Genomic DNA, 27,696 nt, shown 5'->3' on the forward strand with positions numbered 1-27,696 from the left:
TGAAGGGGGTCTTTGCCCACGAAAGCTTATGTTCCAAAATATCTGTTAGTCTATAAGGTGCCACAGGACTTCATGTTGCTAACTATTTTAATGCAAGCCTACCAGATGTCCCTTGTGCTGCCTGGGTCTCTAACTGAGGTCTTTCTTGAAAATAAATGAGAAATGTATTGTACATGAAAACTGTACCTGATTTTTTTCCAATGACAGTATTTTTCAAAAGTGAAGAAAAATGAAGGCTGGAATGAGGGTTCAGGGGTGAGGAGGGGCAGGAGGTGGATGGCTTAGCTCAGAGGGTTGAGGGGGCTCAAGATGGAGGAATTCACAAGGCAGGAGGGTTGCAGAAGTTGGCGGGGGGGCTGGGAGCCAGGGGTGCTACTGGGACCATCCATGGTGGTGAGGGTGGTGCTGCTCCGGCAGTGGCTCCTCCCAGGAGGCTAGGGCAGTAATCTCTGGCCAACAGCTCCTCCTGAGGGGCTCAGGGCTATGGTCTCCAGCCCGTGACTCCTCCTGACAGAGAAAGGGATTTGGGGCCAGGTGTCTGTCAGGTAGGGGCTGGGACTTTGTGGGTTGGGCCTGGCCTCCAGCTACGCCCCCCACCCACCCCAGCTTGCAGCCTGACTGAGGAAGGCAATACTCTGGGGAGTCCCCAGCCCGGGGCCTGGTGGGAAGGTTTTGGATGGACAATGCCCCTTCCAGGTGCCTCCTCTCTAGCTATTCCCCACTCCCCCCACCCCAGCAACTCTGCCATGGCTTGCAGGCTGTCTGAGTGGGAAGAGGTTCCCGGGGGTGCCCACGGCCTCCAACACTCCCTCCCGTAGCTTGCAGGATGTCTTGGGGCCATACCACCCTCCATCAGCCCCCTCTGCAACCTGCAGGCTCACCATGGGGGTGGGGAGGGGGTGCTGAAGCAGGCTCTGGGTTTGATGATCTACTTATCCGATCTTTCTGGCAGGCAACATGGCAGAGCCCCAGTCCTGCTGGCCTCTCTCTTGCTGCTGCAGCAGCCCCCAGAAGCCACTCTCAGTATTGCATTCCTCTTCTCTGTGGCCCTCCCTTTCCAGGTTTTGCCTTTCCCAGCACTTCCCATTTTCCAGGCACAACCAACCCCTGACCTTGGTTTAACTTGGGGTAACAGGAAGCTGCATATCAGATTTCATGGTCAGAGATCTTACAGTTTCAGAGGTGTTCTTGAACAAATGTAGCACCGACAAACTTACATCAAAGGGACAGCCAAACCTCTAACACTCCTCATTCCACCAGTGCATGTGCCTGCCATTTTCTCCTTTCGTTACCCAGTTTTAGTGACAGAAAGCGACTGCAAATCAATTGTAGCCAATCAATTCAAATTCTCCCCCAAGCCTACGGTGACCATATATCCCCCGCCCAAACATGGGAAAAGGGGAATGATGCCGTCTGGCTGAAATGGGGTGGATGGTCACCCTGTCTGGGAGCCAGGAGGTGACTGCCCTGTGGGGTTATCACCCTGCCAGTGAAGCTCTCGGCTTCCACCAGCGGGGGGGCCATCATGCTGCTGCTCTGGCTCCTCCAGTTGAGGGAAGCTGGGGGGCAGCCACGCTGCTGTGTGGGCCTAGCTGTGGCTCCCCCCACCAAGGAAGCTAGGGGGGCAGCCATGGCATGGGCCAGGCTCCCGGGTCCCTCAGCAGAGGGAAGCTGTGGAGCAGCTGCACCATGGCTGGGGAACTGGGGGAAGCTTGGGAGCTCCCAGCTGTCCCAGCCAGAGGAAGCTGGGGAGTGGGGCAGTTGTGGCTGGATCCAGCTCCTGGCTCCCCCAGTGGGGGAAGTTGGGGGTGCAGCCACGCTGCAGCGAAGGTGCCAGGGGAAGCTGGGGAGCAGCCATACTGCTGCGTGGCTCTGGCTCCTGGTTGCCCCAGCTGGGGGAAGCTGCAGGTGGGGTGACTGTGGCCAGGTCCAGCTCTCCCATCTGGGAGAGCCAGGTGGCAGCCACCTGAAAATACAGGGCAATTAGCCCCTTCGACAAAATAAATCAGGACACCATCTTGGTGTCCCAAATATGGGACTGTCCCACCAAAACTGGGAAGTTCTAGAAACCAACTAGAATTTTCTTCAGATTTTCTCTGTACCAGAGGAAGCATTCCTAGACCAGTAGACCAGTGCTTCTCAATCAGTGGTACGAGTACCTTTTGGGGTGCACAAAGGTCTTCTAGAGGGTACATCAACTCATCTAGATATTTGCCTAGTTTTAGAACAGGCTACATAAAAAATTAATAAAGTCACTTCAATCTAAAAATTCATTCAGACAGTGACTTGTTTCTACTGCTTTGTATGCATTATGCTGATATGTAAGTATGATATTTCTACTCCAATTCATTTATTTTGATAATAAGATGGTAGAAAGTCAGCAAGTTTTCAGTAGTAGTCTTCTATGATATTTTTGTAAGTAACTTTTAAGTGAGATGTAACTTGGTGCTATGCAAAACTAATCTGACTCCTGGAAAGGGCACAGTAATCTGGAAAGGTTGAATGGCACTTGTTTCAAGACCTCAGATTGCCTTGGGACCATGTTTCTCAACCAGTGGTACGCGTACCCTTAGGGGTAGGGGAGAGAAATCTGGGGGTATTTATAATTTTTTTTTAAATGGGGGTACTTTATTAAAAAAAAAAAAAAAGGTTGAGAAGCACAGCACTAGACTGTTACAGAGAGTTTAATACTGGGGTGGGGGAAAATCAATATTGACAAAGCAATTTCTCACGACTACTGAGATCATGAAAGAAAGCGAAGACAGACCAACACCTGACGATAACCTCAAGCCAGGGCTGCACATGAGAGCAGGGAGAATTCAGACAAAACAAATAGGCCAGGAAGGGGGAAAAAAAATTACTGAATGTCAAGTTCAATGTTTGGGGCAAGGTAGGTCACATCTGCATTTAGAGAGAAGCCATGCAGGAATTTGGAAGCAAGACAAGATTTAAAAATGAAATGTGTTCACCTATAGCTCTAGCCCCCAAAGGGCTAGAAGACACCTCCTTTCAAATGAATCAAGTTCTTTCAGTGCGGATAGTGCCATGCAGCCAGACATACAACTGCCCTTTGACAGCTGTACTGACTAAAGATCTGTCCTAAGAGTGTTTGAAAAGCTCCCCAGTAGCATCCAGAGAAGAGACAGTAACGATTTCTATTTGGGGACTATTTAAAAGCTCGAATAACTGGCTTCCTGATCGGAGCAAGTCTGCCTGTTTGGACCTGGACAGAATAGAACAGGCAATTTAGGCAGGATAAATTATGTTTGTTCAACTATTCTGCACTTATATGACATATGTATTTGCAAGCGTGCTTTGACCTCCGTGTACTAGGTCTTTTCTTGCCTTAAAAATGACTTCAAAATATTCATCAGCCACAACTGAGTCATGCTCACAAACTGAGCAAAATAAATTGATGAAAAACACTACACTTTCCCCAGAGGCAAACAAGACAGTTCTACTCCACCCACCTGTCTAGGTATGAGATGTGATGTGAGACTGGCCCCAGCCAGTTAATAAGTAGTAGCTCTCTGGAGGAACAGAATTTTTTTTTTATGCTAGCAACAACTGATTTGTAACCTAATTCCAGTGGCTTTTAACTAGTGACGGGGGGAGGCGGGAGTTTCTCATTGAATTGAAAAAGTTAATAGTTAGAGAGGACACATGAACAGAAGTGACAGATGGTGACAGGAGATGTCTCCAGGAAAGCTACAAAGAAGAGACAGTAGTAGAAAAGTGCAAGTTTTCATTTCAACAACATGTAGTGAGTTCTGTAACCTTAAATCTTCTACCCTCAAAATTGAGAGAACCTGTGTATTTACAACAGAGGCACGGGTGTGCGTAAGGACCTAATCTGGGCTTTCTATTTTCTACAGCAAATTACCAACTTTCACTGGAAAGTGACATTTCTAGATCAGACTCCAAGATGTTTACTCGCTACTTTCTACAACAGCAAACTCAATAAAGTTAGTGGGAGCACGCCTCAATATGGACCAAGCAGGAACAGCAGCCAGATGCTGGAGTCAAGTCTGGTGAAGAAAATAGCATGGATATTCGTCATTACATACTTACTGTCCTAAGTTCTTCCTTGGTCATCAGAGAAGGATTTGGTTAACAAAGTCAATCAAACAGATTGCAGGTTTAAGGTAAACACAAACATGAGGATAATTCATCCTGTTTGAGTCCATGTGTACTTACAGGTTAGTAAAGCAATTGTTCAAATTATTTAAGCATTGACTACTGTGATGGAGTGGGGGGAGGGGGAGGAGTGCACGTGTGAGACAAGCAGAGCGGCTCCCAGAGGCTAAGGATGACCCTGGGGCTATAACCTAGGCTGGCAGGTAACACCTCTGCCCTGGACAAAGAGGGGGGAGGAGCCGAGCTGGGTTTGAACCGGAGGTGGCAGTTAGAAGCTGGAGGGGAGAGGGAGCTGGAAGGCAGCCAGCCAGGCAAGGGGGAAGCTACACCCCAAAGGGGCACCCCTCGGGCTCCTCTCCCCAGGACGGTTTGGAATGACTGTCTCTGATTGCTTCACTGACTCTTCTGTGAGAAACTGGGCCTCTGTCGCCTAATAAACTTCCTATTCTACCTGCTGAGAGAGAGTCACTCCTGCCTGCAGCCAGGGTGCAGTGCATGGGGACCCCGGAACCCCATCACAGCTACCAAAAAGCCCCTTAAAAAACACCTTATACTTAACACAAAAGTTGGTAACTTATTTTAGTATTGTGCAACACAGTCACACTGTCCTGACAAGCAAGCTCCCTTTATTACTCATTTTCTGATATATATGAGACAAGTTCTACCGATGTACTTTGTGCACTGGCGTGCAGCCTATGGCTAAGTCTGCACTGCCACTCTGCTGTGCTGCAACTTCCTGGCTCAGGAACACAGCACAGCAAAAGAAAAGTGGCAGTGTAGCTACTCCACTCATGAAGGTGGTTTATACAAAAAACTGGGAGAGATGTCTTCCAGGGCTCCCATGGCCACACTTTCACTGCCACTGTCGTGCTTTCCTGCATCCCGGCGCATGACTTTCTCCATTTAATATTTACCTGAATGGGAGATTATAGGATCACAGCACTTAATACCAGCCAGGGTGTTTACATATGTATCTTATTTAGAGTTTTGGACCATCCCAGTTTTGAATCAGAAAGAGTGACTCAGTACTTTATTAAAGAAGCTGAGAAGTGCTGCTCGTATATTTTCCCCTTAAGCAGTTGAGATTCCTTTTGATTTTTAAAAGAGTTATGGAATTACTTTCAGTAAAACTGGATATGGAGACATTTGCTAAAGGTTCCCTACACAAAAAGTATTTTAATATTAAAAATGAGATGCACTGATGCAAGGCGTTTTGAATGCTCTGGCACATAATCTCATTGTACAGCATCTGGTTCAAAGAGCGTTTCATGTAACAAAAATGTTGGCTTTTTTTTGTATTGCTTTGCTTTGCATACTCTGTTGTCAAGATGAACACTTAACTGTATACCCAAAATATGAGACTTCTACCAGAAGGAATTTTGTGCTTACTGAATTGCAAACCGATTATGGGCCCCTGGTTGAATATTTTTCATTTTATTGCACATAAGTAAATTCCACATTGATGTATATGAAGACACTTCCATGTATAATACAATGTCTTTGTAATTCATAATTCTTTAAATAATATTCATTTTAAAAATGAGTATTTTTCCATAAAAGCAAAAAAGTGAGTAGACATAATTAGAAAACAACAGTCTTTTGAAGTGTAACTTATTTTATTGAGGTGTGAACTATACATTTGTAAAAAATCAACAAGTCCCCTAAATCAAATTTTCCATTAGCTCTTTTTTTTCCTTTTGGGTCACTTGCCACCAAATTTCAGTGTGATCAATAACTTCTAGAAATCAGAAAATTCAATTCAGCAAGCACAGATGTACACAGGAGTGGCAGGGTGCTCTTTGAATCTTGGCTAGGGAAGCATCCTCTTCCTAAGGAAACTCACTATCATTTGATCCCACTGGAGAAAAACATGTTTTTGTTCATAAGCAGTCCTTTTTGAGAATAAAATGCCAATGCATCAGTGTACAGGAAAGTCAAAGTGCATTTCCTTGACTCATGAGACCTATTCTATTTTTAAAACCTACTATGCCAGTTTTCATATAATATGTTCTGAAATATATTCTTGGTGTCTTGTAGACTTGTCCTTTTTGTAAAGTTATCAGCCTAAACAAACAAGTTAAACCATTATAAAAATAAATTCCTATATGAAGGCCCATACTTTACACAAAGCTGATAACTCATTCATTAAGTAATGGATTTATACTGCCCAGGAAAACCACCACCATATATCATTCATTCTCTACAGGTTGGACCTCCCTGGTCTGGCACCCTTGGGATCTGAGTGGTCATGACCAAGAGAGTTTGCCTGCCCCCCTCCCACCCCAGGCTGCACTGGACCAGCCCCACTCCAAGTCTTCAGCAACAGAGGGGTTCAGTCTGGAGCACATATAAACCAGATTATGCACATGTACACAAGTCTGTATAAGCGGTAAAATTTAGCCTTAAGAGAAACCAGAGCCAACTCCCAGCCAACTCCTTACTGCTGTGGTGTAACTAGACTTGGTGGCTGGAATCCCCAGTGTAGACAAGGCCCTAGAATAGGTATGTTTCATGGGGACAGTCAGGTAAAATCATCAAGGTTATTTTTTGTTTGTTTGTTTTTTCAGGCTAGTGAGGTAAACTTTGTGCCAGGGTTACATTTTCCTTAGGTTTGGATGCTTGTAATATTAGCTAGAGTATTTTCAACAATGGCCAAATCCATCAGATTTAGCCAGTCAGCCCTTATTCTCATCATTTTCCCCCTCATGCTAGCAGAAACCAAATCTGCAACCTGTGCACCTACTCACTCCTTGCACGATGGGCAGTGCTCTGGATCAGCATAAAGAGTGCCTGATGACAAGCTAGTGATGTTATAGTGGCACAGCTGCGGAAGCCAGCTGCTCTGCAGGGGCCAGGGCCAGCATCCGCAGGGCTGGGAAGGGTTTGGCTGAGACCGACATCTGTGGGGCCAGATCTCCCAGGCAGCAGCAGTGGGGCTAAGAGGCAGCTGCTCAGCCAGGACCAAGGCCGGCATCTGTGGGGCTAAATCTCTGGCTAGCAGCAGTAACAGTGGGGCTGGGAGCTGGCTGCTCGGCCAGTGGCTGTGGGGCCAGCATCCCCACTCCAATATTTGGCACATTTGATTATCTAGCACCCGAGCTCCCCAGCGGTGCTGGATAGTAGAGCTTTTACTGGCCACCATTAACTTGAACAGTGCGCAGTTCTAATAAAAAATGATTCGAGGCACTGAATTTCTGTCCATATGAGGGGAGATTAACAAGCTTGTCACATCACTTCTATGTTGGTACACATAGCAGAATTCATTCTGCATACAAACATAAAGTAGTGGGAACACTGTGTTAGAGGTAAAACAAGCCAAGAGTTGCACTAATGCAGCTAATTCCTGTTTGCATTGAAGGTAAGCTAACTTCATGCTGGTTATGACTTAGAGGCTCCACTTGTCTACAGGAGTTTGAATTGGTGCAGCTAACTGGGTGACTGGCCACTGATGTCTGTATTTGGAGTAAATTCCTAGTGTTGTCAAGGCCTAGGAGTGTTCATGTAGAATTTGACAAAGATGGTTTGAGAGAATACATACACTGGTATTTCCAGCTAATAAGGTAGAACCCCCACTGTTTGCTAGCTTCCGACATCCAGACGAGCAAAAATGTCATCAAATGTGATCTCATCACCATGATCATCTTCTTGGTGATGACCCAACCACTCTGGTAATTTTGTGCTGTACCAGAGTCTCTGCCTGACATCCACATTTTCTGATCAGCTCTCCCCAGCACATGTAACACTGAGAATAAATTTAGCATCAGAGAAGAAACACGGGACATTCAATCAATCATGGACTCAGAGGCATCACCTTTTAATTGTATGGGGAAAGGCCAATCTATGGCATGATGTTAACAACTTTTCTCCTTCCTTCCCTGAGGTGCACATACAGTGCTCTAATGATTTTCCTGTTAGGCTTTTGCCCACAAGGGCTTATGTCCAAATAAATCTGTTAGCCTTCAAGGTGCCACAGGGGTCCTCGTTATTTTTGTGGACACAGACTAACACGGTTATCCCTCTGAGACTTCGGGAATAATGTCAGCTTACAGTAGTCCCTTGAGTTACACGAGGGCTGCATTGCCGCGCACCCTCACATAACTTGAGTTTCACCTAACTCAGGGGCAGCTTTTTTTCCCTGGTGGAACGCACGTTCTGCAGCCAGGAAGCAGCAGGAGCACCTGGAACTCCTTTTGAAAGGTAAGTCCTGGGGTTGGGGGGCAAGTTGGGGACAGTTAAGCCTGGTGGTGGGTTGGGGCTGTGGGGAGGGGGGTTAAGCCTGGGGTGGGTTAGGGCTGTAGGGGGGCGAGGGGGTAGAGCTGAGCCAGACCCATACACAGGGGGCTCAAACTGGGACAGGGGAGCTTGAGCCAGAGTCACGCGCAGGGGTGGTGGGCCGGGCCACAGGGGGTATTGGAATTGGGGTAGGGAGGGGGTGAAGAGGGGCAGGGGCAGGGGTTGAGCTAGAGCCACATGCAGGGGTGGTAAGCCAGGCCGCAGGGGGTAGGGGTGGTGAGCCAGAGCCAGACGTGTGCGTGCGATTGGTGAGCTGGGCCACCAGGCGTTTGAACCGGGGCTGCGTATGGCTGGGGGTGGGGGGCTTTTGAGCCAGAACCAGAGGAAGCAGGATTTGGAGTTGTGCTTAACTCGCATTAACACAACTCAAAATCACACAGCCTCTGCAGGCTGCCAGGTAATGTCTAGGGAGAGCCTCCTGCATTGTGAACAAAGAGTAGAAGAGACAAGAAGGGAAACTGAACTGAGGTGATACGTGGGGAGAAAAAAGCCTTTTGATACAGCATTGTTATACGGCTCTAGCATAACCTGGATCAGTACTATAAGTGGTCTTCTGTGGTGGTATGCACGACGTCAGACTGGCTTCGGTTCTAAAGAGTCTATTTCAGAATGGAGGTTGATGCAAATAGCAACAGTTTCCCCTGCCTTTTTCTGGCCAATGTACCTCTTCAAGCACAGCTGTCACTAATATTATCAGTTTATGCATGGTAGGGACTTCAGATGGACAGGACCTGCCCACAAGGGTTTATGTCCAAATAAATCTGTTAGTCTTTAAGGTGGTTCAAATAACACTTTCCAGAAACAGTTTGCACAGGAGACTGTCTTTGCCTCAGAAAACTTGACTGTTGCATTCAACAAGTGTCCTTTGTACAATATGACTGCTTCTCCTGCAACGTATCTTGCAGATCCAACTGGCAGCAAATCAGGCCTACAACCCTATAAAAGGCTTGAGACTGCCTGTCAGTCATTTATGGACACTGGTACCATCCTTTGTCTTTCGTTGTGCCGTCCAGTGGCCCAGAAACCCCAACCTGATGAAAATGGAAACTCTTGTGTAAATGTGTTTTATTAAACGTATTCAACAGAAAATTTAATAGCAAAGCTGGCAATTCATGTACCAAAAACCTGTTTAGTGGATTATATGGTCTCTGCCCTAAGGCTCTTAACCAAGACCCTCCAATTCTGCCACACATAACACTTTGCTTTGCTTTACAGCCAAAAAGTCCCTCTGAAGTCACAGACCAGCACAAGAACCAGCAAAAGGGAATGTAACCCAAATTGGGCCAATTACACAGACTAAGGTTAAGGGGGTTAATAGTGTTTGCACAGTATGAAATTTGCTAGTTCCTTCATTTTTATTCTGTTTAATCTATCTTAAATTGAGCATGGGCTGGTGGGAGGGCTGAAGGTTTATGTTTTATTGACACTAGAGAGTTTTTAAGGAGAAACCAGAGAATTCTAGTTTTTAGTTAAATTATATGAAGTATTTCAACATTAAATTCAAATATTATTTTATTTACTAATACAAATATTCTAGATATAAAAGAGAACATTCATTCACCAAGCAGACAGACACTGAAAAAGCAACATGCTGTTCTATCATTTCAGTATGCCCACGTTCTATTTTTGAAGCAACTGCAAGTTCACATTCAGCTTACACAACACTAACTCAAGTCTTGCTGTGTAAGATATTTTCCCATCCAATTTATGCTGCTGTACACTAAAACGTTAGTGCAGATTGCACAGCAGCCAGACAAGACTTGGAAAAGTTTCGGTATCCAGAACTGTGAAGTTTCAGGGCCAGACTTGGCAGCAGAAATCTAGAGCAATAGAACTGTTCCTTGTGTTGATTTAAAAAACAAAAAAGACATTCCTATTTTTAAGTAATAAATCTTTCCTAGAAAAGAAATGGCTTTTAAAACAATCATCCAAGTAAAAGTGGCCAAAACACTGTGATTTGACCCACAAGTTGCATGTTACCCAACAGCTCAGACAAACTGCAAACCTCCCAAAACAGCAGCTATCTCAGTTTTGCAACTGCATAGGACGGGAGGGCAGAATCACACCCAGAGGATCCAGCCCCCAAGCATTACTCTCTGGCTCGCCCAGCTGATGTGCATACTTACAGAGAGCAGCATGTGCACAGCTGTCCCTCCCCCAAACTTGTTCTGTCTGCGGCCCAGCTGCTCCTAGTATTCTCCTGCTAGCTGTGCAGATGTGGAGTGGTGTAGGGGAGAGGACAGTGCTAAAGTCAGGATGTTGCCCTGCCTCTGTACCCCATCTCTGCAGAGCAGGGACTGGGGAGAGGGAGACAGGCTGAAGCAGGGATCGTAAGTGACTCACCCAGGAGTGCAGAGCAGTGGGGAGGGGAGACAACAGAGCAGGACAAATTTCCCTTAAAGAGAGAGGGCGGCTTCGCTCAGCAACTTACCCAGCAGCAGCTGGTACACACACACAGTCTCACACACCCAGCCTGTGCTACACACACATAGGCACTGTCACATATACACTGAAGCATACAACAGATTGACAGGGCCAGGTGAATACCCAGAAGCCAGCTACTTCATGATAGGCCAAATGAAGAAAAATAGCAGAACAACACTTGTCATCACCTACAGTCTTCAGCTTAAACCCCTCCAGCACATTATTGACAATCTACAACTTATACTGGAACATGCTCCCTCTCTCTCACAAGGCTTGGGCGACAGGCCTATTCTTCCCTACCGACAGCCACCCGTCCTCAAGAAAATACTCACTTAGCAGCCACACAAACAATAACCTGGGAACCTAACACTGCAACAAACCCGGTTGCCTGCTCTGTCCACATATCTATACAAGAGACACTGTCATTGGACCTAACCACATGAGCCACACCATCGGGGCTCATACACGTGCACATCCACTATTGTGATATGTGTCATCATTTGCGACAATGCCCTCTGCCATGTACATTGGACATACCGGACAGTCTCTGTGCCAAAGGATGAATGGATATAAATCAGACATCAGGAACTGCAATACACAGAAACCTACAGCGGAACACTTCAACCTCCCAGGACACTCAATAATGGATCTTAACATTGCCACTGTCCTACAAAAGGATTTTACTGCAAGATTACAAAGGGAGACATCTGAATTGGAATTCATTTGCAAGTTTGACACATTTAACCTGGGGCTTAACAGAGTTCTCAATTATCTTATTTATTACAAGGGCAATTTCGCCACTGTTGATATTCACAGGAATAGCACCCATCTCACTTAATTTACTTCTCGTACAGGTCCTATTAAAGACAGTGACTCCCCGCTTTTCTTCTTCCCATCTTCTCCTACTTCCCTTCCCCAGATAAGCCCTGAAATCTTATTTTTGATCCAAATCTAATAGTGGGTATTACCCACAAAAGCTCATTACCTAATAAATAAAATTGTTAGTCTTTAAAACGCTACAGGACTGCTTGATTTTTCCTCACACACAAAGTGTTTCTCCTTCACAATCACACACTCTCTTTGCTTCTGAGAAACTGCCAGCCCCACCCATTCTGCCCAAGGTCCCACCCTTTTTGGAGGCTCAGTCAGGCTGAGACCAGTACCAAAATTCATGGAGTGGCCCCTCTGAAAAACACATTGCCTACCAGTGACATAGAGCAATCTCATTTTCACTTTCTCTCATTATTTTTTTGGGTACACAAAACAACACTAGATTTTCTGGGATGACCACAACAACAAACAGAGAACTTGTATTTTGAACAGATGTCTGATACACTTGTTGCTTAGACACAGAACCAGAAATTGTTGTGATTTGGACTGTACTCCAATCTCTCCAATAGAGAATAGAGTATGTTACAAAACAACTCTGTCTGTGTCCTCATCTTCCTGTTCCCCAGAACTGTGATAAGGAATATAAATACAGAAGCCTCACCGAAACTATTGTGGGGCTTTGCTTATTAATTATTATTATTATTATTGTTATAAAAGTTTGAGATATAAATTTAGGGTATATTTGGAGGCAGCCACTTAAAAGCTTTTACTTCCCCCATTTGCTGGTAAAACTAACCCGTGTCTTCCTGTTTTGGGATGTGTTTAGCACATGTAATAGCAAAGGTAACATGCTGTGAATAAAACAAAACAGCAGTCATGTGAATACTTCAGCAACTGAAACTTTTAGTGGCTACCACTTTGCAGGGTTTTATGAGTAATGGTTTAATATCTAGATCTCACACTTGTGCTCTAAGGCTGTATCTGATCCAAAAGATAGTATGGGCCAATTACACTTTTTGTTTTTAAATTTAAGAAGAACCACACAACAAAAATGTTACAATCATGTAAACTTTTGCAAGCAAATTATGTTGTTCATTTGAAAGAAAAAGACAATGGCAGAGAACTGAATGCACTTGAGCACTTCTGATACTGCACAGCGAAGGGGCGGGAATGGTATCAAGATGTACACAATTTTATACTCTGTGACATAATGTGCAGCTGCCCTGTTTATTTCTCAGAGAGAACATCCTCTAGAGATAGTGTCACCACAAAGATCAGCCAAGTCACTCATGTGATGTGCTTAGACTGCTTTAGGTCTAGAAATAGGAGTCTTGTCTCCTGGTCAGAACCAATGCTTAGGTATGCAAGTCATCCCATATATTCTTGTTTTGCTTATTATTATTATTATCTAGAAGAACTACATCTATTAATAAGCATTTATCTAGTTCTTCTTATATTAATAAGCATTCAAGAAGAAGTAGATAAATTCATGGAGGATAGGTCCATTAACGGCTATTAGCCAGGATAGTCAAGGATGGTGTCCTAGGCTCTGTTGGAAGCTGGGAATGGGTTACAAGAGATGGATCATTAGATGATTCCCTTTCTGCTCATTCCCTCTGGGGCAGCTGGCATTGTCCAGTGTGAGAAGACACAATACTGGGCTAAATGGACCTTTGGTCTCTCCCAATATGTCTGTTCTTATGTAATGAAAAGACTTGTCAGACAGAGGTTAATATTTTACGATGGAAAGATAAATGCCAGTTACTGTCAGATGTATTTATTTGGAGACTGAAGTTGCACCTGTGCTAGTCATACTGCCACAATCAACAGTCTGACAGATTCTCTGTTACAATTTCCAGGATCCGACAAATGGGAGGTAGTAATCTGGTCTGTACTGACATACGCTAGAAGCATTGAACCTTTAAGAATACATAGGACAAAAGAGGAAACAATAGCATTTTGTGCCCTAGAAGTTTTAAAACCCCTTTTTCAGTTAAGCTCACAAAGCAGAGTGATCACTTAGTCCAAACTCTTTCTCCTCCTTTCCCAATTCAAATTATCTGAGTAACTTTATCTAAAGAAGTTTCTTTAGTAATTAATCATGCAGGCTGGCTACATAACCGCTAACTCAATGGAAATGCACTATGAAAGTCTAGTCCATCAGTTGTTTGCAAGCCAAAAATACTGCACAGCCCATGGTATAGGGCAGTGTTTCTCAACGGGTGGTATAAGTACCCTTCTGGGTACACCAAGGTCTTTCAGGGGGTACATCAGTTCATCTCAATATTGGCCTAGTTTTACAACAGGCTACATGAAAAAATTAACAGTCACTTCATTCAGAAAATGACTTGTTTCTACTGCTTCATATGCCTTATGCTGAAATGTAAGTATAATATTTCTACTCCAATTCATTTATTTGATAATAAGATGGTAGAAAGTCAGCAAGTTTTCAGCAGTAGTCTTCTGTGGTATTTTTGCATGTTTTTGTAAATAGTTATTAAGTGAGCTGTAATTTGGCGGTATGCAAAACAAAACAAAACTGACTCCTGAAAACGGCACAGTAATCTGGAAAGACTGAATGGCACTTGTTTCAAGACCTTAGGACCATGGTTCTCAACTGGTAGTATGAGCACCCTTGGGGGTACATGAGAGAAGTCTGGGGATACTTTATTTTTTTGAAAGAGGTACTTCATAAAAAAGGTTGAGAAACATTGGCTTAGGAGACTCAATTAGTGTATTGGGTCAGTTTGTTCTGAAGAAAGACTCATGAATCTTCTAAATTTAACAGTTTCTTCACAGACATTATGGCCCATTGAACTTGTTTTTAAAACTTCATTTATGCATACTTCACTCTATATAAAAATGAATTAATTAGAAACGCTACTCGCAATTTGAGGAGTAAGGGGACTTCAAAGTTGCCCCGGCACTTTGAAGTACCAGCAGGTGAGCCGTGGCTAGACGTGTGCCGGTACTTCGAAGTTTAAAACTTTGAAGTTGTGATGGGGGTGGAATTTGCTTAATGAAGTGCTGCCTATGCCCGGCAGCACTTCATTAGTAAACTCTCAACACCCTAATTACCATCCTTCCTTTGAAGGAAGGTGGTAGTGTAGACAAGCCCAAAGAGTCTTCTACTTTTCAGAAGCAGAGAGCACAGCCTCTTCCTCCCCTGCAAGCTGGATCTGGCTCGTCAGACTCAGGAAGGGAGACGAGTAGGAAGTGTAGGGCTCCAGTGCCCCAGTGTGCAAGAGGCATGGGGGAAGAGGGTTAGAGAGAGGGGCCTGCAGGCTGTAGGTGGAAACTCAGTGGGCCACATACAACCCACAGGCTGCAGATCACTGGCATGGGGCCCACTGAGATGAAGGAGAGCCACTCCTGCTGCCCACTCACTAGTCTTGGTTGCCCATCTCTCATTTAAATGGTCAGTCATTGCTTGGTTAATTACTCTTGCGTTATTTCCAGTTTGAATTTGTCTAACTTCAATTTCCAGCCACGGGATCATATTGTACCTTTCTCAGCTAGACTGAAGAGTCTATTATATACAGGGAATAAATACAGTAAACACTTTCATATCTGGCAGCCCCACGACCGGGAAGTTGCTGGATATTCAAACACTCTGGATAACAGAGAGGTATACCTAGCAATGCATAACACTAAAGAAAAACAAAATTAGATATTAAGAAACTAACAGAAATGTATGCAAAGTACTTCATTTGCCAACAACAGTAGTATTGCATACTGTAAACTTATATGCTAGGTCTACATGGACCTGTTGTGCTGGCAGTTTATGCTAATGAGCAGCCATTTGTAGTTGCGAGACTACTCATTAGCATAATCCTGGGGCAAATTAGCAAAGCTGCGTGACATCTAGCTGCTGGCAAGCAGTAAACAGGCTGTGTAGACTTGCCTCTGCCAGTAAAAGCTCGGTCTGTTGCCAGCGCCTTGTGCCTGAAAAAGCTGCCCTGGTCAGTTTCCTGGCTCTGCAAGTGCAGGGGAGCCGGTAGCCAGGCTGCCTCCTTGTTTCCAGCTCCCCGCCACTCCTGGGACTCCTGTCAGGGATGGTAGCCTAACTCTTGCCACTGTCACTTACCGGAACAGCTGCCACCCCTGACAGGAGCAGGAAACCACTCCTGTTAGGGTTGAAGTCGTGTAAAGCCGAGACACGCGCCACTTCGTTGCGTGTATCTTGGGGGTTTACTGTATTTATTTCTATTTAATTTCATTATCCTGTACTTATGGAAAACATAACTAAAATTTACTTATGGTTAGAATTCCAGTTATTTGAGAGTTCTGGATAATAAAATTCTGGATAGGAAATAGTTTACTGTATTTAAGTACTTACTGGCATAATCAGGTCACCACTTAACCTTCTCTTTGTTGAACTAAATAGATTAAGCTCTGAGTTTATCACAATAAAGAATGTTCTCTAATCCTGTCATCATCACCTTGGCCCTTCTCAGAGTCTTCTCTAATTTATCAGCATCTTTTTAAATTATGGACTGCAGAACTGGACGCTATTCCAGCAGCAATTGCACCAGGACCAAATGCAGAGATAAAATAATCTCTTTACTTTCACTCAACACTTTCCTGTTTATACATCCAATAGATCCCGTTTATCCTTTTGCCACAGCCTCACATTGATCACTGTTGCATGTCTGTGATGGATAATCACCTGAACAGTCTTTTCTAGGATCACTGCTTCCCTGGATAGAGCTTCCCTGTAAGTATGACCTACCTGCATGCATTTAGACGTATTACAAAAAAACCCCAAACTGTTTGCTTGTGCTCAATTTACCAAGCAATCTTAGTGACAGCCTCTTGTAGCATCTTAAACTAGTCTTCAATCCACATTTAACATCTTGAAGACAGTTATCCTAACAATCTTTTTTCCTTGTTTAACTCTAGCTACTTATTTTTAGTTTTCATATTTCAGATATAGCCACTAAAGGCAGTTGACACACTTTAAAAACCAATTGTTAATTTTTCTGTTTTTGCTTGACTATTTTAAACTAATCAAAGTAGTTTTTACTAGTATAGAGCTAGTTGGTATCAGTATCCCAAGAGACCACAATCCAGCTTGGTTAAGGGGTGGCCTGGTTAGTTTAGGAAACAAACAGGTTAATTTAGACTCTTTGAAATAATAGATAAAAAGAATATCTAAAGCTGATGAATGAGTATCACAGTACATGCCTGGCGGAATTTGTATAGGTTCTTAGTATTTGACGAATTCTGTTTTATGCCTTGCACCACACAGATGGCTTGAACTGCTGCATTGTTGCATTAGCAAAGATGCCGAGCACTTTTTCCACTGTACAACTCTTTAAGCTGTACATTGGCTGATGTGTAAACAATATAAAAAACCATAACAATAGTCAGGTTGCTGCTATACCTCTTATTGCTTAACAAAGAGCTTGTCTACACTTGTGGGGGGTAAGTGGGATGGCAGCGTTGGGGGGAAAAAACCTTCCCTTCCCCGCCCCCCAAAAAAAAGCAAAGCATTCACACTGCCATGCATGAAAAATCAAGAGGGTAAGATGGCTTTTCCCTCGAAATAGTACCTCCAGCTCTGCAAACGACTTTCATCAACCCCCTCCTTCAAGGCTGAGAAATGAATGTGAGTGAACAAAGCACAGTGATTATCGGTTTATATGAAAGCTCCTTTTGCAATGCTGTGGCTATGTGAACGTGATTTTTCAACCTCTGGATGTCGAAAAAAGTATTATAAAAAAAAAACCACACAGTGTAGATGTAGCCAAAGAGGCAATTCTCCCTACATGGCATCTTAATGTCTCCAAATTAAAGAGACAAACCAAGATGGCATGGCTTCTGTCATTTTATTACATAAACTGAGAACACAAGATAACCTAAGGAGCCACTTGAAGGATCTCTGTCAGATCTGAGACCTTCTGTTTACAATGGATTGTGTACAGCGGGAATGATGCATTCTGCAACATTAATGACCATGTTATCTGACAGAGTGCTTCCAACCTTCCTACACTACTCTATTGCTGGGTGGTGATTGAATGAGAGGGAGAAAAAAAACCAAAACAAGACTTCTAGCTGTGCAGCCATCTTGCTGCTTCACAGTCTGCTGAAACCAGAGGATGGCAGCTGATACTAGAGGCAGATTGTAATTGAAATGCTGAGCTCAGCTGGCAGCAGATTTTAAACACTAATTCAATGTAGAGTACAGTTAGGTAGCACTGTCGTAATTCCTTGTGCATGAAATCAGCTCAAAGCATCTGCTGGGGAATGGGACGAGATGAAATGGGGGAAGGGAGGCTTGTCATGAGGGAATAAGGGCAGTTCTTTATGTTTCAGCTGGCTCTTGAATGAATCCCTTGCGAAATACTCAATGGAAGTCTGCATGGCTTGTGGCACTGGAGCCATAAATTACAAGGTTGCTTCTTACACAATTTTTGTTGGGGTGGGAGGGGAGAAGGGGGAAGTGAGCAAAGAGACAAACAGATCACCCTCCCCCCAGTGACAGTTAAGTCACTATAGAAAAGGCTGTCCAATTACCCAGGGCTAAGAGATGAGCTTCCCACAAGACCAGAAAGATCAGCTTCTTCTAACGTAACTTCATGCATTATTTGCTTTTTTTACATTCTTCTGTACTAAAGCTTTAGGCATAAAAAAACATTTACTGAAGCACTCCAGGGAGAAAGACTAGAATTCAATAAATCTTTTCCAGCTCTAAGAGCTACTAATGAGTGAATTACATCTAGCTGTACAAGTGAATGTGAAATATGTTGATGGGTATACCCACACGACAGACTTATCAAAACTGTACTCATTAAAGCAGACTGACTGAGCGCAGCACGTTTGTTACTAAAGGTAACAAGAGCTGCACTTGACAAGTGGGGGGAAAAAAAAAAAGGATACTGAAGAGTTCTGATCCTAAATGTTAAAGTGAGCAAATGGTTTATTTCAGTCTCTACACAGGAAACTTCACGATTGCTACTGCAGTAAACAAATGTGAGCCAGCTGTGGCGCCTGGGAACATACTGACCCAACCATTCCGCAAATGGCTCCTCACAGGCATACCCACAGTAGGGAAAAATGTACCCTTAACTCATGCAACACCTGAAGGAACGAACAAACAAACGAATCAGACCAAACATGCCGGTAAAGTACTGTAGTATAGATGCTTTTTCTGTCAGTCAATATCAATCCACCTTTCTGAGAGGCGATGGATCAGTCAAATGAAATGTTCTTCCTTCAGCTTTATTTACACCTGGAGTTAGGTCAACCTAATTACTGTGGTCAAGGTGCAGCATTTTTCCATCACCCTGAGCAACACAGTCAATCTAGTTTTTAAAGCACAGACCAAATCCTCCTATTTCTCAGTTTGTTTGGTTTTGCCACAAGCACTTCATATTTTCTAAGGGGGCAGGAGCTCTCTGGAACGTTTTGAAGAGGAAAAAGAACACTTGTATGGACAGGTATGAAGTGCATGATATATGGGGCTAGAACTGTATCCCAAAGGACAAGTCTCAGATGGGTAGCCACCTTAGTCTGAAGCTTCACAAATTACAAGCAGTCCTGTACCTTAATTTATTACATAATGAGCAAGACCCACTTTCCTCAGATTACTGTATTTTTTTTAAATTAGAAAGTAGCGTACACTGGGAAATTTCAATCCCACTTGGTTGACTAAGAGTTCTTACCTTTTAGATATGAGCTATTAACGTATCAAGCACCACCATAGTGGGCCGCTGTGGTAGAACCCACAATTTGCAAGTTTCTTTGGTTGCCACAGCAGCACCCTTCACCACTTCGAATGGCAGCATTCCTCCCTGGGCACCCCGAGCTCTCATATGCCTCACCCAGGCTACTTCTCTTCCCATGCTTTGGATCCAGCACTCAGTTACTAACAATCTTTATTTGACTTCAACTCCCACCACTGCCCAGACCCCTGAAAAAATAGCTCTGTTAGGTATCACCACTTACCTAAGATATAAGAATAATAATTCAGGCTGAAGAAAAAACCACCCAAACGGCTATATTCAGAGCACAGTTTGCTTGTAGTGATTATACAATACAAGTCTATTTTTGCTTGCAGCAGCTTGCATTTGCAGTAATTGTGCATATTCCCAATTAATTAGGTTGCTCTGACTCACTTCTGGACCCCTTCCTCAACCATCAGGAACCGACAGTTTCAGAAACATCACTTCAAAGTGATGAGGCAACTAAAGTGCAACCTCCTTCAATCCATTCCCTGCCATCTCATTCAGCAGGAATGAAGACATTTCTGTTTCGTTTCATGCCATCCACTGCTCTGATCGTTTCAGCCAGCTCATCTGCCTAAACTGCATACACAAACTATCCATGACCAGCGTGACTTCCTCAGTGTTACCTGTAAGCCTCTCACTCAAGTGAGATTCAAATGCTGTCCAGCTCATTAGCGGAGCCCAGACAGCTAAGTTTGTTTCTACTAGTGGTACATATTCACACATGCCTCAGTGCCCACCAAAATGTATTCTACACACGGATGGAAAAGATTAGCAGGAACACTGATCTTCATCATTCAAAATACCCGTGTTCTTTTAATAAAGTTGAGGAGAAAAGAGACCAATTCAGTAACAACAGATTATGACTATGAATGGATAGAATGGAGTGAGTTGTGAAATGGAAAAACAAACAAACAAACAAACAAAACCACCACGAACAAAAAAATCCCAAACTGTGCTAGGAAACACAATAAGCAGGCAGCAGTATTTTTAAATCTCCTGATGGCAACATTTGTCAGACACCAGTAGATTTTGCTAATTTAGGTATTATAATACCACAGATACACAGGCTAGTTCACAATGACTAAGTTCCTGTCCTAAAGACTTTCATTCTTCATCACTGCCTTGTATGAATTCACTGTTGGAGATCTATACCTAATAGCACTATCTATTTTAGCAAGGATGCATGTCTACTCTGCGGGATCCGCCTGTCTCTGTAGGAATTTCAATATGGTGCAGGAGAGGAAAGACGGAATGGAGGAACAGCTGAGTAACGTGGAAAAGGAGAAACTCAAAACTTTTCTGTTAGTCTATAAGGTGCCACAGGACCCTTCGTTGCTGTTACAGATCCAGACTAACACGGCTACCCCTCTGATACATGGAAAAGGAGAATGAATTAAAAAAAAAATGAGAGGAGAGAATAGAAAGGAGACAAAAGAGAAGGAATTTTAGTGCCGTGGTTTTCAAACTTTTTTTCTGGAGGCTTAGTTGAAGAAAATTGGTGATGCCTGTGATGCAATAGAACTGGAGACAGGGGGTTTGGGGGCTCAGGGCTGAGGCAGAGGTAGGAGTGTAGGCCTGAGGGCAGGAATGAGGGATCCAGGGTGTGGGAGGCGAAGGGATGGGCTCTGTGTTTGGAGTGTGGGGATCTGGACTGGGGTTGCAGGCTCTGGGGTGTGGCTAGGAACGAGGGATTCAGGGTACAGGGAGCGTTCTAGGATGGGGCAGAGGAACATGGGAGGAGGCTCTGGACTGGGTTAGATGGTGAGGTGTAGTGGGGTTACAAGCTCTGTCTGGGGTGTAAGCTCTGGAATTGGGTCATGGATGGGCTGGGGCAAGAGGCTGGTGCTTGGGTTTGGGTGTGGACTTATCACTGGCAGATCCCAGTTAGTAAAGCACCGAGGGTGCTAAGGCAGGCTTGTTCAGCTGCATGATAATTCAACAGTAGGTATAGGCAGTAATAGTTACAGCAACACTTGAAACAAAGGAATGAACAGATCCATTCCCCTTGCTCCTCCAGTCACTTCTTCCACTCCCACAGTACAGGAAACAAGTATACAGAAACTCACCTGGAGACTTATGCTGACCTTGTAGGTAATTTAAATGAAAATTAAGATTTCCAGAATTTGAACTCACACACTTTGATTTATGAACTACAATGGTAGTGGTAGAGAAAATGATTCCAAGTTTCCTTATTAACAGTAAATCTTTCCACAAGCATCAAAAATTATGGGCTGAATAGAGACACAGTATTGATGGTTAATTACAATTATCAAACCTATTAATTTGTTCCTTTCATCTTATGCTCCCAGAAGTGTTAATGGGTTCTCTACCTAACAGGAATGCTACACATATAAAAACCTATGGGAGAACACTTCAGTCTCCCTGGACACTGAGTAACAGATTTAAAAGTAGCAGTCCAACAACAACAAAAAACGACTCCAAAGAGAAACTGCAGAGCTGCAATTCATTTGCAAATTTGACACCATCAACCAAGGACTGAAAGGAGACAGGGAGTGGCTGGCCAATTACAAAAGAAGTTTCTCCTCTCGATGTTCACACCTCCACATTAGCTGCTGATAATGGGCCACATCCTCCATGACTGAGCTGACCTTGTCAACTCTGGCCCTCCCCTTGATTGGGACTCCCTCCTTTTCACGAGCCTATAAATTTAGATCCTCCTCCAGAACATCCCCACCCATGCATCTGACAAAGTGGGTCTCTGTCCATGAAAGCTGGTGCTCCAAAATATCTGTTAGTCTATAAGGTGCCACAGGCCTTCTTATTGTTTTTGAAGACACACATTAACTTGGCTACACCTCTGATACTTGTCTACCTTGAATGGCCCCTTAAAATGTGCTCTAACTACTTTAACAGTCTGTTTACCCATTTTGCATTATGCTGTTACGAGTTCCTTTTCCAGGCCTGAAGATGACCTGTGGTGGCTCAAAGTTTCTCTCTTATTGGACCAGCTTCTCTTGGTGAGAGACAGTACCTCACCTCTCATCTAGCTTAGGCAAGTTTTATGAATAACAGTGCCTCCACTGAATCCATTCAGCTAAAAAAACTTCAGCTAAAATGCAATTTGCTAGGTTTTTTTGTTTGTTTGGCCACATGAGGGCTCTCATGTTCACCATCAATGCAAAACAAGTAGGAGCAAGAAATAAAGAAACTGAATATGGTGCCAAGGCATATCAATATGCACTCTGAAGTGCCCACCAAGATATACATGAGCACATTGTTTGTAAGAAAAAAAGTAATTTTACTGTCCATTTTGCTTTTTCAACTAATAACTTGGACTTTAACTGTATGTTTGCTACAACACTTCAGCAACGATAGGGAGCCAATGAAAGTGTTTCTCTAGGTAATATCTGTGCAAAACCAAAGAAGTTTCAAAGCTTGGTCTCATCATGGCTGTACCCCAGCCTTCATGCAGTTATCTATACCGGATCAACTGTTGGAGTGCCACAGGTAAAACATTTCATATTATACATTCAAAGTAAGGCAAAGAAACTGAGGTCTTTTACAAAAAGATGACTGTAATGTAGTAAACAGAGGATTTTTATAGTATGCATGTTTAAGACAAAGGCAATCAGGCAGGAACAGGATAACCTGTTCAAGAGACTAAATAATGTAGGTGTCTAACTCTCATTGACTTTCAATACCACTTAGGCGCTTGGAAATTTTATGCATATCTTACACTTAGACATTTCCTCCATCGTCACAAGAAAAGAATACAGGAATGGCCACAAATGGACAAGAATAATCATTTTCATGCACATTTTCCCCTCCCCACTCCACCCCACTCTGTTTTTCTTCCAGCTCCTTTCCACATTAATAAATCATGAAAATGCCTGATGTTTACAGTTACATGCAGAACAATGTACAGCTACCCAGCTTCTCTCTGTTAAGCTGTTCCCAGGACAGGCTGGCTGCCAGCAAGTTCACATAAATTTCCAGCTTGTCAGAATCCCTCTGGATCTCATTGTGAAGGACATCAACAAACTAGAAATTGTGAAGCTCAAATACAGGTTTTGTTTAATCCCCTCCCAGAAAAAGTAGTATTAAGACATGAAAATCAGTTTCAAAATGCGAATTCTTTACATCAGTATTTAGGAAGTTCTACGGTAAAAGCTTTCTAAAGGAATGCTTTGTTCCTACAATGTGTTTACTCCACAGCATTCTGAAATAGTTCGAACCACTCATACCTTACCTTAAAAACACTGTCATAGGCAGACATTCCACAGTCCTCCCAGCTCCTAGTTTTAATTGGCCCCTGGTGAACTTCACTTCCTGTCTTAAACTGTCACTTTGTTAAAGTTGTTAAGTGCAAATAATTGCTGCATTTCATTCCAAAGATAGCTGCACTTCTGCGGTAGATAAAGTGATGCCCTTGCTTAGCATTAGCAACCTGCGAAATTGCTGGAGAGCACTGGGATTGTTTCAGATCAAAAGTGCTGTATCAATGAAACTTCGTAGTTATTAAAATAATTTTATCTAATAGAACTAAGCCTGCATAAAATACAACGCAGAGAGATCTAAGAGTTAGCACGACACGACAATTTTCAGTATTGTGATAAGACATTGTATAGAAACCTATTTAAAATTCTCTCTATACTTGAAATATACATACTTACTGTATGTACCTCAAAGAGCTAGAAGGGACCTTCAGAGGTCATTGAATCCAGTCCTCTGCAATCAGAGCAGGACCTATTACCATCCTTGGCAGATTTCTTTCTTTAATCTATGTTTTTTTAATCTGTGTCTCCCAGATCCCTAAATGGCCCCCTCAAGGAACTCACAACCCTGGGTTTAACAGGGCAACGTTCAAACCACTGAGCTATCCCTCCCCAGAATACTTTATAGCAGATTCTCAAATTCTGTCACAATGTCACGGTCATGATGAATGTTAACAAAAAGGATACAATTTTAGAATGGGATGGTGTAAGAGTGTGAGAGCCAGGCCAGGCAGGGCAGGGGTTAAACAGGGCCAATCATCCCCACCCTGGCTCACCCGCAGCCAGTGTCAGGCCTGGAGGAGTACAAAGGGAGGGAAGCCAGCTCAACTGGAGGCTGACCAACCAAGAGGCAGGATCTGGCTTCCCTCCCTTTATACTCCTCCAGGCCTGACACTGGCTGCAAGTGAACGGGGGTGGGGCTGATTGGCCCTGTTTAACCCCTGCCCTGCCTGGGCTTGCTCTCACACTCTTACAGATGGCTACATTTATAAAGCCAGATATCTTATAGATATCTGGTTAAAATAGGTTGTAGGTTAAAATAATAACTACTACTACAACTACAAAAGCTGATATTTAAAAACATGACAAGTGTTGCTGTCCCTTGAATGCTTGCCCGTTCAGCTATTTCAGCCTTCTGGAAGAAATGGATTTCTCCAACATTTAAACAAGATAAAAATCTTATTTGTTTTCTTACCATTTATTTGCATTCAAAAAATCGTACATTCAAAAAGCCTGTCAGAGCAGAACCATCCTAAGCACACCAGTTTAATGTTGCACCAGATGATGCAAAGACAATGCAAAGTCAAAGCCAAGCAAAACAATAGACAGCAAAACACACGGCTGCTTCGCACAATGCCTTTTCCAAGCCATCTCTATTGGTCTAAAGGGAACCATTGATCTAATGGTCACATTTTACTCAACAGAGACAAGGAACACAAACATGACATAGGTTCACTGAACACAAGAGCAGGTCCAGGGGTATAAAGATGAGGGAAGCATTTTCCCCTGCCCCCATTTGCAGAGTCTCTCAAACAGGATGGACAGAGGAGTTCTCCCTGAATATTGATACGAGGGGTGACAAGACTAATACCTAATGAGCGGTACCGGCTATGGTCTTGAATCGTATCAGAAAATTGGGAAGCCTACAGAACTGGATAGCAAGGAGGAAACAAGACAGTGGGCACTCTGCTGCTTGGCCACCACTTGCCTCAACAGGTGAGAGGAAAATAATACCACTGTGTCTGTATTTAGTGACAGACACATCGAGGAGTAAAGATCTCATTGTTCAGTCCTTTCACCTTCATTTTAAAATGACTTTGTAGTTGGTGGGCATTTGCAAAAACTACACGTAGCCTGTGGATGCACTAAACCTCAACAGGGCAACTAAAATACATAGAGAAATGCCATTAATAGTCAATGTACAATTTTAAACATGTTATATCCTTGAATTGATTAATAACTAAGAACTCTGGTCACATGTTTGCAGCAAGAGAAAGACAACCTTTGGTGCAGTAAACTCTTTTTTACCTGTTATTAGAGTAACCGGCACACTCAAATAACTGGCATAACTCACAACTGAAGCTCTGGGCAAAGGACTCAGGGAAGGACCACGAAGAAGTGGCGTCATGGCTGGTGTTCGTGAATTACAAGGCAATTTTCTGCCCTTCAGGGCTGGCCCACTCAGTGTCCACCCTGTGTCCCTCTGTGTTGCCTGTGTGTGCAGCCAGCAGACTCCTCTGCTCTCCCACCTGACGTCTGCCACCCAGAGCAGCTCCCCGCGTGGCGAATTCCCTGTTGCCATCTTCAAGTGGCTCCATGCTGTTCCCACCAACAAGGTAGGTGCAGTGGTTGAGCAGGAGCTGGTGTCTGTGTGTATTGGGGTAATCGGGGGGCGGGGGGAGGGAGTTCAACTTTGTTACTGGGAAGGGCACTGGCCTGTGCCTGTGCCTCTTTTAACAAGAATATTTGCATATCTGGCAACCTCCTGGTCCTGGGGCTGCCGGATATGAAAGAGTTTACTGTACTTAAGTGGTTCCCAACCTTTTTCAGGCAGGGACCTATTTTGACAATGCAGGAAGACTTGGTGACCCAAGGCAATTCACATTTTTTTTGGGGTGGGGGGGTGTCGCAAGCAGTGATGTAACTAGCTAATTTTGAGCCTGAGGCAAGAATATAAAATAGCACCCCGTCATGGTTATATTTTCAAAGTAGTTATTCCACAGAAAAAGGGAAAAATACATTAATAAACTGTTATTTTATTAATAATTATTTTATTATTACAGTTGATCTGAGTTATAGTGGGGGAAAGACCCTCATCCCCAAACCATTCCCCCCACACTCTCCCCAGCTTAAAAACTCTACCCTCAGAGGCTGAAGGAGCTGGAGGGTCACACTCTGGGGCTGGGGAGAGATACAAACAAGAAAATGAAAACTGACAAATCAGGTATATAGAACAGAAGGGGAGGCAAAACTGGTGTAGGGAAGCAAAAATTACTTACTGAAAGAGTCTATTAAATAGCTTGCCTGGGATGACTATGAATATCAAACGGTGGAGAAGCTGTCTTTGTAATGCATAATTGCTTCCATACCGATAGAGAAAGCTGCTGGGTGTGGCAGCATTAGGGAGCTGCAAATGGCTCCTTTAAGAGTCACATGCAGCTCCCAGCAGCTGGCCACCCTTAGCAAATCTAACTGTGACCCATGTTTGGGTCCTGACCCATAGGTTGGGAATCCTTGATTTAGGAGAAACAGATTAACATGGGAAGGTAATAGCCCATAGAAGGTTAGGGAAGTAACCATGAAACTTCTAGATGAACTGGCTTCAAATTGAACTCAAAGTTTCTGTGGCACAATCTATATTTTAAAAGGTAATAATTTTTCTCCACAAAATTTAAAGGAAAATAAGCTATTTTTTAAAAAACGCTGCATAAAGCAGGCTGAAAAATGTTAAGTTGGGTCTAAATAATTCTAGGCTTGAGGCAGTTGCTACTGACTGAGCATTTAAAATGTTCAAAGTTTTCAACTCACTCAAATTCCAAGAGATATAATACATCCCTAAAGGAAGGCAGCTTTGTTTTTAAGTGTTGTCACCAAAACTAAAAGAATTCATTTTACAATTTACCTACAACATTACATGAAAGATTTAGAACACTCTGTCTTAAGCTCTGCTGTTGACAGGCTCTTTCACTAAAAATTTCTATTATGCACATATGTTATGCAAGAGCACTGCTTACTGTGATAATTTCCCCTTGTGATTAAAATGATTATTAGTCAGCAAATGACCAGAGCACTCATTTTTGTACAAGCTATGGAGAGCCCCCTCATTTCTCCTCTCAGCTTATGCAAAACCAGAAAAGTCGATAAGCTACATTTTAACTGTATCACACAAAAAGTGTGTTAACATGCAGCAGCCTTCTAACCTTACGGCTTGGTAGAGATTCTCATACTGTAGTGCCCAGTAATACCACATCATTGAGATGCCAGGTTATGCCGGGCAATATTAAAGAAAAATAATCAGCACAGTTATCATGCAAAGTGAGAAA

General features: G+C 43.5%; 1 protein-coding gene across 9 annotated transcripts in view; it reads right to left on the reverse strand.

The window, feature by feature from the left end:
- Nucleotides 1-27,696, reverse strand: part of WDFY2 (WD repeat and FYVE domain containing 2) — a 149,778-nt gene that overhangs the window by 109,273 nt on the left and 12,809 nt on the right. Inside the window, exons 1-2 of one of the 9 annotated variants that reach the window (XM_074987366.1) lie at nt 24,341-24,425; nt 23,629-23,724 (exon numbers count right to left, since the gene is read on the reverse strand). The exons of 6 other annotated variants lie outside the window; for them this stretch is intronic. In XM_074987366.1, the coding sequence (XP_074843467.1) occupies nt 23,629-23,645 (17 nt within the window). In that variant the 5' untranslated portion in view covers nt 23,646-23,724; nt 24,341-24,425. Of the gene's footprint in view, nt 1-10,556; nt 10,742-10,773; nt 10,796-23,628; nt 23,725-24,340; nt 24,426-27,696 lie in introns of those variants that run through there. 2 more of the 9 variants (XM_074987392.1, XM_074987377.1) reach the window with 2 other exon arrangements.

Source organism: Carettochelys insculpta, chromosome 1, assembly GCF_033958435.1.
Source record: "Carettochelys insculpta isolate YL-2023 chromosome 1, ASM3395843v1, whole genome shotgun sequence".
NCBI classification, from domain to species: domain Eukaryota; kingdom Metazoa; phylum Chordata; order Testudines; family Carettochelyidae; genus Carettochelys; species Carettochelys insculpta.